General features: G+C 46.6%; 1 protein-coding gene across 24 annotated transcripts in view; it reads right to left on the bottom strand.

Moving 5' to 3' along the window:
- The window catches only part of KCNMA1 (potassium calcium-activated channel subfamily M alpha 1), a 741,810-nt gene that overhangs the window by 207,877 nt on the left and 521,532 nt on the right, over positions 1–12,401 (bottom strand). For all 24 annotated transcript variants that reach the window (XM_060286605.1, XM_060286606.1, XM_060286602.1 and 21 more), the window contains 3 exons: positions 5,448–5,558; positions 2,788–2,893; positions 970–1,052 (listed from right to left, as the gene is read on the bottom strand). In XM_060286605.1, coding sequence (XP_060142588.1) covers positions 970–1,052; positions 2,788–2,893; positions 5,448–5,558 — 300 coding nt within the window. The remainder of the gene's footprint in view (positions 1–969; positions 1,053–2,787; positions 2,894–5,447; positions 5,559–12,401) is intronic.

Raw genomic sequence — 12,401 nt, 5'->3', positions numbered from 1 at the left:
GAAAGCCTGCGCGCAGCAACGAAGACCCAATGCAGCCAAAAATAAATCAATAAAGTAATTAAAACAAAAACAAACTATTTCATTTGGGGAAACTGGTTGAAACAAGCTGATTGGTTAACAAACCACTCTTTGTGGGAAATATTCATCTATGTGTGCTATAGACACACTCGGAAAGCTCTAACCTGGGGCTCCTCGACCTTGGCACTATTGACATTCGGGGCCGGCTAATTCTCTGCTGTGGGGGGCAGTCCTGTGTACTGCAGGATGTTGAGCAGTAACTCCGGCCTCTACCCAGCAGACATGAGCAGCACCGTCCCCTAACTATGACAAACAAGAACATCTCCAGCTATTCCAAACTGTCTCCCGGGAGCGAAATCGTTTACAGTTCAGATTTCTCAGGCCCACTCCCCCTCAGGGAACATGGTACCTTAGTTCAGGCCTGCTCCCAATGAAATCTATCTTTCCTTCGCTAGTCCTCCACCCCAAGACTGGCTGTGAGTCCCAGAGCTCCTATCTTTTTTTTTTTTTTTTTTTTTTTTTTGCAGTACGTGGGCCTCTCACTGTTGTGGCCTCTACCGTTGCGGAGCACAGGCTCCGGACGCACAGGCTCAGCGGCCATGGCTCACGGGCCCAGCCGCTCCGCGGCATGTGAGATCCTCCCAGACCGGGGCACGAACCCGCATCCCCTGCATCAGCAGGCGGACTCTCAACCACTGCGCCACCAGGGAAGCCCAGAGCTCCTATCTTTTGAGGATGAGCTTTCAGTTAATGAGGCCTTGTGTCATTACCCTCTGTACCCACCACAGCCTCAGTTCCCCACCCTGCCTTAGGCCTATGCAGATGGCTAGTTGTAGGATGGCTAATGAGGAAAGAAGGTCCCACAGAGACAGTGCTCTGCAAAGGACCCCACAGGAGAGCGAATGGCCAGACAGCACCCAGCCCAGAGCCTTCCCGCCTCCCCAGGCTTACCTCATGATGTTGGAGGCATCTTCAGCATCGGGGTCTGCGCAGTACTTATTGGCAAGGATTAGGCACGCATCTGCTGACTCTATCTAAGACACCAAAAGGAAAATCACAGAACACAAACATATAAATAGCCATGCTTGGTTGCCGTCTCTCTCTGTTGATGGCTCTGGGGGAACCTGGTGCTTTGAAAGGAAAGAAAAAAACAGTAATTCTGAGAGATTATAGTTTTTGTCAAAAGCGTAGGTTGCAATTTCTTGTTATGATATAAATAGTTCATCTTGTTGCTGTTGGAGGGGACAATGTGTACCTTGGTAACTACACTTCCCATTCTGCATAGCCTTTTACACGTAAGCTTTCTGGATTTCTTGAGATAACAATTAATTAAGCCTTTCGGTCCCCTCTCCATCTCCTTTCCCCACCATCTGCACCATCATCCTAACTTTTCCAGTCAGGAAATGGCGTTAGGGGGGCTAAACCTCTTCTCTCAGGCTACCAAGTTAACTGAGTCATTGGGGATTCAGAAATTTAGAGTCCAAAGTCCTTCACCTAACCTTTTTTTCACATCTTAACTGTGAAATAAGAGGAAATGAGAGCCCTAACTCAGACAACAGCTCAGTACTGTTTAGTATCCAATTAGCATTCAGATATTCAAAAGACAACGAATCTACGTGTATGAAATGATGTTACAGATGACCTCGAAATACAACCTACTGACTTATCTAAACATGTACCAACAGAGGCTTATTCCTTTGAGGGGATGAGGAGTTGTGCAAAGTATTGATTGCATCTAAATCAGGTCCACGGACAGTAACTATTTTCCCCAAGTTCCCATAAGATTCCACATTAGACATAACTCGGATCAGGTCTGGATAATATTAACAGGACTCTGTAAGCATAAGAATTCCCATTCTGGTTCAGGTCTGCCCTACTTGGGATGTTGTACTTATAACAGACCATTCTTGCATTTGGTGGGAGGCCATGGTTTCCTCCATGGTATGTCACAAATTGTCTCTAGTTTTCCTTCTTTCATAAAGTAAAGAATTTACCCAAATCCTTTTGGCTTATTCACGTTTGCCAATTACATTATTTACTGCATTATGTGGTGACCACAGTAAGCATTGAGATGTCAGTGGATTCAAAATATTAATCTATCTCCACTGGCGTGCAAATATTGAACATGCTTACAAAATCTATGTGAAATGAGTAAAGTATCAGATGCCATTCTGCTGTATCCCTTTCCCTTATAAGCCTTAGGTGTGCTTTATAAGAAGGTCCTAACCTACTAGGTTCTAGAAAGAAAGATTAGCCCATTACCAAGTGCTATCAGATACCTGAGTGTTTAGTTTTGCACCTTTAGTCCTTGGTGAGGAAAAAAGGAAGCTCAAAATGTGTTATGGCTTCGGTAAACTTTATTTTATAGTGTATCCTTAATGTTTCTTTCTGACGTAAATAACAGATTTCAGAGCTACATTGAGCCCAATTTAAGTATTCAAAATGGGAATTACTTGATTGTTATGTTATATATTGAGTCCATACAACTGGTCTACTTCCTTTAGCAGTGCTAATATTGAGGCAACCAGCGATGTCTAGCATGTTATGTACAACAAGTCCACATGTGGAATGCTTACAGGTGGTCCACCATGTGCAGGCAGAACAAAGTCCTGGGACCAGTGTAAGGGTGATACCAAGGTTAGTAGTATCTGATTTATCTCATTAGGGGTATGGAGGTGACTCTTGGCCACCCTGGGACGCATGTCCCTTCACCACAGAGTCACACACCCCCAGATGGAGTAAAAGCAGAAGTCACTTCTTCCTTCTTACCTTGACTCTCGCAAGATCGTGTGGATTGAGGACTGAACCCTGATAAAATTCCACCTGAGTAAAATGTCGTTTGAACAGAGCTTCAAGCTCCAGGTTAGGGGAAATGCTGGGCAGGGAGAGAAGAAACAGCCATTAATATAACAGACTCAGGTATTCAGCCTCCATGACCTCCCTTCCCTCCAACTGTCAGAGAGAGAGACATGGGAAAAAGGTTTTCACCTTCAAAGCAGTCCCCTTTCTGGCCATAAATAAGAGGCTCACACTCAAGAGAAGTAAAACCCCAGCCCAACTGAAAACCAAAACCAGTACGAAGGTAAAATGGAGAGTTCACAACCTTTACAGAGTCTGAGGCCTATGGGGCATGATGAATGGAATCCCTATTTTATGAATGGAGAAACTGAGGCTGTGACATCAGGGATTAGCCAGAAGTCTTCCTGGCAGAGCCTCCCGCTGTTCCTTCCATCAAAAGCCTTTTCCCTGCTTCTCTACCTCATGGACTTTTCACTCCCCAGGGCCTGGATCAAAAAAACGTCCCTTCTGAGCAGCCCTACACAGAGCTGATCCACTCTCGGTATCGCTCTTGATTCAGCGTGTGTACGCTAGTCATCATTCTTGGTGCTGAGCTACACAGCCATCCTTCCCATTGCAGGGCAAGGATTAAAACACTGGTGGACCTGTTCATTCATTGATTATTTCTGCAGAGATGAAAAATACCTACTCTCTGTTAGGTACTGTGCCTACTGGGTGCCAAGGACTGAGTTGATCAACCCTTGCCCAACATTTATGTAGTACTCAGTAATGATCACAACCGCTAATGTTCTTAGTACTCAGTCATGATCATAACAGCTAATGTTCTTAGTACTCAGTAACGATCATAACCGCTGATGTTCCTGAGCATTTACTATGTGGCAGCTACCATCCTAAGCACTTGACAAGTATTAACTCATTTAAACCTCAAAAACAACTCTACAGGAAGGGATGCTATTAACCCAAAGCTTTGAGAGGTTAATTAACTGGGCCATGGACGACAAGGCTGACACTGATAGATGCTGGGGTCCTAGCAATTGAAGCAGTAACAGCCAGCTTGTTGATTCAGACTAAGGCAGTGGGTGAGAGAAAAGCAGCCGCCTGTGCAAATCCAGCCAGTCTTCCAGATCCGGGACAAGCCAGTCCTCCTTCAGGAAGCCTGCCTGCCCCGGAAATACAAGGAGTGGTGCCCTCTCCCCGATACAGATGCCCCGTGTGATTCTGCCACTTGATTAAATTGACATCAGTCCGTTACTGGAGGATCCATGTTGTGCTCCAATTGCTGCACAGGTGCTCATCTTGACATGCCAAACCAAGATGAGGGCAGAACCTATACACTATACTTGTCTTGAACCTTCCAAACGCTCAGCAGAGGATGGGCCCCACAGCTGGCCATCGGCGGCTAAGCAGTTAATTGGATCTGTGGGTTCTGCTCCTGTGCCCGTGGCCTGGCTGGTCTTTTCAGAACTTGGATAAGTCAGTGCTAAGAAGAAAAATGCTGGTGCTCAGACATGGTCAGTTTCATATTCACAAATGCCGAAAGGAAGGAGATGCACCGGATAGCTATAGGAAAGTCAACCTCGGTGGGATCTCAGAGCAGGACTGAGTCCTGGGTGGTCAACCCCACACGGAGCCAACACCAACGTGTGAGCTTTGTCCCTTGGCAACATGGGGCTAAGACTGGCCCCCATGATAGCCCCATCTCCATAAAGGAAGAGGGTGCCACCCACGTCAACATGCCTGTATCCCCCAACTCTCCACCCCTGTTACGGACTACCTTTTACCTAAAAGGGGATCAGGCAAAGAACTTGCTTTCCTTACCTGTAAAACAAACTTGATAAGACCTACCTCCTAAGTACATTGGGCAGCCTAATGTATTTTCTCTCTCATGATAACAGCTAACATTTATTGAGCACTTACTGTGTGCCTGATTCTGCTCTGTATACTTGGAATGGATTACTTCTTTTCATGCTCAAAATAGCCCAAGAAACCATTGTGATCTCCCCATCTTATGGATGTGGAAACTGAGGCCCAGGGAGGTGAACTTGTTCAGTACTTGGTTGAGTCGGGATTCAGACTGAAGTCTGAGTCAAGCATGTACTCTTACGCCCTCTGTTGATTTCAGGAGAGGCTGTGGTGACCAGCACTGTGTCCTACACCGAAGGTTCCTAGGAACGACAGCTGTTGTTGTTACTGCTGCTACTACCCTGTACCCTGCTTCCTCTTATGTCTCTGTCTTGCTTGGCCACTATGTCAGTCCTGCACTCATAAAGAATCTACACCGCACAGCTAATCACCCACACCAGACACTGTGGACACACCTGGATCGCATAGATCCAGACAGCTGAGGGGACAGTACTGACGTGTCTGACCCATAATGAACCCCACTGTTACTTGCCAGAATTGCTTCCACAGAGACAGATACTGCTCTTATTCACTGAACGAGTGCGTTGCTTCCTTTCCGTCGGTTCCAGAACATCCTCCCCAATGAGCCCAGCAGGGATCGTGGCTGATTCAACTCTGCTCTGCCCCCCGAATGCTGCCCTCACATCACCCCTCCTCCAGACACCTGAGGCGTCCCCCTAGAGGTGCCTGGTTGGGTGGAGGGTCTAGAAACAGCAGGGGCCTCTTACTTGTGAAGAAAGACAATCTCCACGTTGACATCATCCCGGTCCTTGTGCAGAAAGTCCTTCAGGAAGTTGGAAACGCTCTCCAGCGTGATGTGTCCACAGACCACAATGTGCCTGCATGGGAGAGGCCAGTTAGATGAGGCCAGCCCAGCGATGCCCCGGCACCCACCCGCGGCCAGACAGAGGAAGCGCGCAGCTGCAGGGAAGCATTCGTCTCCCCCCAAGGAGGCTCAGTAAAGCCCAGCTCCCCTCCCCGGAGGGCAGTGAGGCAAAGCAGCGGGGCTGGAGGGTGCTCAGAGACTCTTTGACAGAAGACCATATGGCTTCTCACCTGATGCTGCACAAAATCCTATTAAAAGCCCAGCCGTTCGGCCAAGTGGTTTTATGCATTTAACAATAAGTGACATTATGCTCGAGCTTAAACGCTGCATTATCAAGTCCCTTGCAGATTCATATCTCTCCCTTTCTGCCCACAAAGCGTCCTCCCGGGAGATTTACCGAATGAGTCTTGGTTTATGACATAGAGCTTATCAGGTAATGAGATAACAAATCTTGTTGAAATGATGATTTTGTGTGTAAGAAAGCGGACTTTTATCAGGGTGGCTAATGTGCAGCTTGACACATTATGGGCTCTGCTGGCCGTAAGCACTAAAAAGGAAATTTTGCACTTTTCCGCCATAACTCCTCTGACGACGGGGGCATGTAACACTTTACAGTAAGTGAGCATTACTCAGGGCTAAATGGGGATGGGACACCTATGGAATCTGAGATCGTGCCGCAGGCAGGCTGTGCATCCCCAGACAGCTGCTTCCTTAGGGTGCCTGGGATTTCTATGAGAAACAAAGGAATTTACCTCAGGATGGGGAGAAAAGCTAGGAAGGGATGATGAAGACGGAATTGTCTGCCTTTATTTCGGGGTGGTTTGGACTTCTGTTTCTGGAGATGGTAACTCCCCCTGAGGAGATGAGCCCAAGGAAGAAAGAACAGTCTCCCCAACATCTTTGGGCTCCTGGACCAATCTGACTTTGACACTGGGCTATACTATGGCCACTTATACTTATTACATATGATGCTTAGTCAGGAGGAAGCTCTTTGGTGCAAGAGTTAGCCCCGTGACTGACTGTGGAGATAAAACCTGCTGGCTTCTACTAAAGAGACTGCAGCAAAAGGCTCAGCCCAGATCCCTGTGCCCCTCAGGCTGACAGTGACAGAGGCTGACTGCCTGGCTGGGCTGTGAGGCACGGGCAGGTGGTGAACACGAAGCACGGTCACTTTGCGGGGAAATTTAGAACGGCCAGGCCCCTTGCACTTCATAATTGCTCTGTGCACATTCCAATAAGGCAGAAAAGCTCATTGGCTGGAGGCGGCTCCTAAGAGAAGGCAGCGATGATTGCTTATGCGATGTTCCATTAGATGCCATTACAAGAGCCTGCCCTTTTCGGTGTAATTTGGTGCTTGACTAAGTGTGCGAGAATAATGCAGTAAACTCATCGGTGAAAGGATAATGATGCAGAACAAAGAGTAAATCAATAATACGCATGATGCAGTTAATAATATCACCATTATGGACCGTCATTGTTACGGTGCTGCACTTAGCGATCGGGCAAGTGGAGGCCCTTGGAGGGGGGATTGTGGAATGTCAGTGGGCTCCCTCAGAAGTGACGTTTTAATATAATCACTTTGTTCTCAAGCCAGTACCTACTAGGTTAAGGGAGGTCCCTTGGCCACTGATTCAAATTTTATGCCCCCAAACCCGTATGACTAAGTTCCTTCTGAAACACACAGTATGTATGTCAGAATACATGATGTAAGTTGAACAACTGGACTATAAACATTTTCATCAGGTCATATCTGAAACTGTTTCTTGTGGTGAACGTGCATTTATGTGGACAAAACAAGCTGCAAGTGAATATGCATGTTCTGAATAAGACTTCTGATTTTGAACTTGCCAAGTATGTTCAGAAAATGGTTGAGAAACAGTATATCCCTCCTGATATCTGACCTCTCCACAAATGACAGTGGGGCTTTTTGGGGGCAATTCTAATGCTTTCTGCTTACAAACTTCCGTCACGGAGAACAAGGCCAGCATGAATCCAATGTATGGGCACCTCTGCAGGACAGATATGTGACTGGAACTCTTCCCGAAAGTAAGCCAGATTTCACTCCCTGCTCTGCCACCAAGGACGTGTGTGATCCTGGGCAAGCTACTTATCCCCATTCGATTGAAGAGGGAGCTGAGAGGTTAATACTACCCATCCAGCCGCCTGCACCAGGCATCGCAGAGCTCAAAGTTCTATACCAGCATAAGCCTGGTTACCAGTCAGAGCTAGACTCAAATCAATGATAGGTCCAGGGAAATGCCAGAACATTCAACCTTCCTATCCTGTACGCAAAGAACTGAATGAACATCTGCCAGCACTCCCTTTTCCTCCTCTGAGCTCATTCATCTCCAGGACAGATGTGTGGGAAGCAGAGGGGAAGGAGATGAGTCCACCCTCCTACCCTTGAATCAAAGATTCAGCCAGCTGATTTATTCAGCCTTAGAAAGAGACAGGGTTCTTTTAGTTGAAAATGTGCTGGGTACATATAAAATATATTCCAATGCAATCAATATTATCCCTTAAGCCTTTAATTAGCTTTCACTTCTCTTAAGAAGTAGACATATGTTGGCAGGAGAGGGGAGAAAAAAAGGACTGACTTTTCTAATTTGGTGCTAGCTGTCCAATACCATTCCAGACAATTGAAAATATATATCTTTAAGCTACAGCATGATTTCTGAGGTGGAGAGCAGACTTTATCAAAAAGGAAGAAAAAAAATCTTCCTTCAACATAATTGGTATTTTTGCTCAGAAAAAGCGAGAGTGATTGAAAGCAGACTGCCTTTTTGCCCAAGAAGAGTTATTAAGTACACTATCATGGCAACCTTGGAGAACCCATATTGTTCCAATCTGTCCTCTATCTGATTTGAAGATTTACGGCTTCCTCCTTTTGTGCCAATAATCATTTCCCTCCATTTTGTTTTCCGTACAGTGTAAGCTATCAAGGAGCCCACATATTGAAAATGTTTGAATGCAGTTAGAAGAGATGGATGGAGAGAAGCTGCCTCTCTAAATCAGCATCTGCATTAGAAGATCTGCTCCCACCAGCCCGTATCTGAGGAATCACTAGGGGCCCTGCAGGAGTGCAAGGGATGGATGGTGAAAGGGGAAATGTTATTTTCCAGAAATATTTTCAGGACTTTTGAAAATTCCATGGGCAATAGTTTGAAGAAAGCTGTTACTGCTGGGAGAAGAGAAGCAGAATTTCTCACATCTTCAGTGACTGAAAATATAATTGAAAATACTCTAAGATTGAGAGCAGGGTGTGCCCTCCTTGGAAGCAGAGTGATGGCTGTTCACGGTGCATGATTTGAGAAATGCCAAAAAGATCTTCATCTAAAATTCTCTCTGTCGGGTTCCTTGACACCTACAAATCTACCATGTGAGATTCATACTTTGATAGCCCTGGGGTAGCTCAGCTCAGACACTAAGTAACCAAATAGTCTTGGGCAAGGTACCCATTCTGCATTTTACAACTGTAATGTCAGAGTCTCTGAGGGGCTGGAGCTAGAACCTGATTCATGAGGTTATCTTGAGGATTTATTTAAACAGATAGTACATGGAAAGGGCCTAGTAAAGAGTCTGGGCCATTTTAAGAATGATTAAATGGTAGGATTCATGTGATATCTGTAAATCAGGATGTAACAGATATGAAGTGCTCTATGGCTCCTGGAGTCTCTCTCACCTGATCCTCAAACAACCCTGTGTTGCTACTATTTGTATCTTTTCAAATAACCTCTCTGAACCTCAATTTCCTTAAGTCATGTGCCTGACGTCCCACGGCAGGTAAAGTGACTTGCCCAGCATATGAGCCAGGTGTCAGCCTCTAACTCTCACCAAGACAAAGGTGATGAAATGGAGAGAGCAGAGGTTTGGGTATTTCAGCTTCCGCTCCTTCACGACAGACAGGGCTGGGCCAACAAAAGGTCCTCTCAGACACATGGTGGAGGAGACGTCGGAGGGTCCTCCCTGGGCCAGGAGAGAGGCCCTGACTTAAAGCATCACCACTTTGTGGTATCACGGGATTCTAGCTGCGTCTAATCAGCCAGGCCAGCGAGCTCAAGACAGCAAAGGCTGAGTGACAACAAACTCTAGACCAAGTTTTGAACTGAAGCCACCCAATTTGGCAAGACAAAGGGCTGCAAGGGGATATAAATGTCCATTTTAGATACTTTATGCCATGTCCAGCCCAAGGTTCCAGAAGACAACAAAAAGCTAAAAGATTCACTGACAACAGAGAATATTTAGGAAAGTTGCTATGAAGGGCTCTAACGTTCTTCCCATCTGCGGCTCTGGACTTGAACGTTTTTAGACTACCAGCAATCTTAATGATGGGTGTCTACAGGGCCTGGCCACTCAAGTTTGTGAAGATGGCCAACAAACCTAAATCATTAACCATTCCTGATGTGATGGTCTTTCTGGTTTTTAAAGTTTTCTCAAGTCCTGTGAACAACTCTTTCTTGGGATAAACTAATTTTAATGGCTTGGATTAAAAGATCCAACTCAGATACGCGAGGAACCATCTTAAACGCCAAAATAGTAGCCGATGGCATTCTGTGGGAAGGAGTTACTCATCCAGCGTAAGCAAGCATGCCTGGTTTGGGTAAGGGCCAGAAACATGGGATGGATTGGATCAGGAGTGGGTAACGCTAGTGTGCCATGGAGCAGGCTTGGCATCAAGGGGGCTGAGTGTGACTTAACCAGAAGAAGAATGATGCTTGACCATTACAAACTCTATCAGCTTCACCACAACGCTGCCAGTTGCTTATTTCCTGGGTACGTCTTCACTAAATACACACTGGGGTGCCCCTCCCATTGTTAACCATCTCCACTTCCAGAAGGAAACCCTGCACATTATCCTCATTCTGTCGACACCTTTCTTGGAGATGGGCCAGGAATGCCAGAATGCCCCAGCTGAGTTGGAACTTCAGTTTCAGAACTCAATTCCACTGGTGTCTTTGAGAATGGATCACTCGGGGACCTGACTCATGACAGGAGGCATAAGAGGACAGGGTGGGGTCTCCCAGACAAAGCTTCCCAAGGTTCCAGCAAATGAGGCACCCAGAGATCCACTGAGGTGGCGTGTAGCTCAATGAGAACATCTACACACTTTTAAAAAGACTCCGGTAATGTTTCTTAAAGCCAGTGGGCTTTGAGAAAGTGCCAATGATAGGCTTCCTTCCACGCTCTCCCGTTCTTCTTAGTCTCAGGATGGCCCTTGGTGTATGTTTAGTCTAGTACCTGCATTATTTTGATATGGAAACAGAGGTCCAGAGATCAGTGCAAGGTGAATGCCAGAGCATGGGCAGACCTACCCCCTCGGCTTGATGTCTTCTAAACTGAAACAGCTGGTGCCCCTGAAAGGAGCCTGGGCTAGGAATCAGGAGACTGGGGCGGGGGGTGGGGGGTTGTCCTGTGTGACCCGGGGCCAATCACTAGAAAATGAAGAGACGCAGACCGACGGGGCCGCACCCACAGATGCTGCTGCATCCTCTCTCGGCGTTCCAGTTCTCTGTCCCCACCCTAATCCATGCCATCCTATCTTCTCTAGACATCTGCAATAGCTTCTTAATTCGGTCCCCTGTTTACTCCCCCCCCCCCCCAAAAAAAAAGAAAGCTGAGGAGTGAGGACTGAGGCAAATTCAACTGCATCACGTCCCACGAGGGCAGGGCGGTCTCAGATCTCTCTTTCGCTGAGCCTCACTCTAGGAAGACAATGTAAAATGCACAGCTCTGGGCTGTTTACTTTTAAAGATACTATATCCATCTTCACTGGAACAAGTATAAAGAACTTAAAAAACCCATAGCTATCCTGCCACAATAAATCACACGGAGTAAATTGAAAATCCTATACAGCTTTCCCTGAATACACTGCGCTCACTTTGTCAAAGAGGTAGATGAAATGTGGCATATATTGATCTAGATGCCTCTGTAAAACTATAATATTTATATCAAATACATATGCTAGAATTTTGTCTGTCCCTCTGCCGAGCCTTCTAATCATGCTTTCCTCATCCTACCTCTCACTCCCAGCGCCTCCCACTGTTGGAAATTGTATCTGATGGGAATGCATTTTAAGAAGGACCTGTCAGCGGAATTCGAGAGTATTTTATCACATAGAAAGCAGGGCAGGGGTGACGAAAGACCCCACGACCCAAATCACACAGTGGTCCGTCCTCAAAGTTCATGCTGCCCCTCCTAGGTTGAACTGAAGCCATTCAGGGTCTACATAACTCTCTCTCCAAGACTCTGTCTCTCATGCAAGCTGAGATTCAGGAAGGTTCTGGGCTTTACGTTCTGTCTCACCTGGTAGTGCTTTTTGTGGCTGCTTCATCAGGCAGCTTCCCCCGATTTGGGGCACGTCCTTTAGAGCAACAGTTACCCAGGTTTTCCCTTTAAGGCTCATGACCCCACTGCCCAAAGGAAGAAGGTTAATCCTAATCCTACCTCCCCACTGCCGCTGGTAGCAAGAGCCCGTCCCAAAGGAACTGCCTTCCACGTGGGGTGACTGTCTTCAGCAAACAAAAGCTAACTCCAGGCTGTGTGGGCCCCGTCCTTCCATGCCACCCTGAGGGCTAGCTCAGGACCCCCAAAACTTGCTGGGCTTTCAAGAACTGTCTATTGACCAATGGAACAGTTGGCGAAGTGTGCCTGGCTTGGACACCCTATGTCATAGGAAGTGCAGAAGAAATTTTAGTTAGTTAACTGCAAGCCTGCAGATCATTGGCTGATTCTGCCACCTCCGATCTACCACCGTGTCTCGTTTGTGAGAGGACAGTCCATGTAAAGAGGACAAAAATGAAAATAAAAAAATTGTGGGCATCTATGGAGCTCATGATCCCAAACCCTGGTTTTAACT

The sequence above is a fragment of the Globicephala melas genome, chromosome 16 (assembly GCF_963455315.2).
Source record: "Globicephala melas chromosome 16, mGloMel1.2, whole genome shotgun sequence".
In the NCBI taxonomy this organism is placed as follows: Eukaryota; Metazoa; Chordata; class Mammalia; order Artiodactyla; family Delphinidae; genus Globicephala; species Globicephala melas.
Note: the sequence above shows the minus strand (reverse complement) of the source record. Positions and strands in the feature narration are given on the sequence as shown.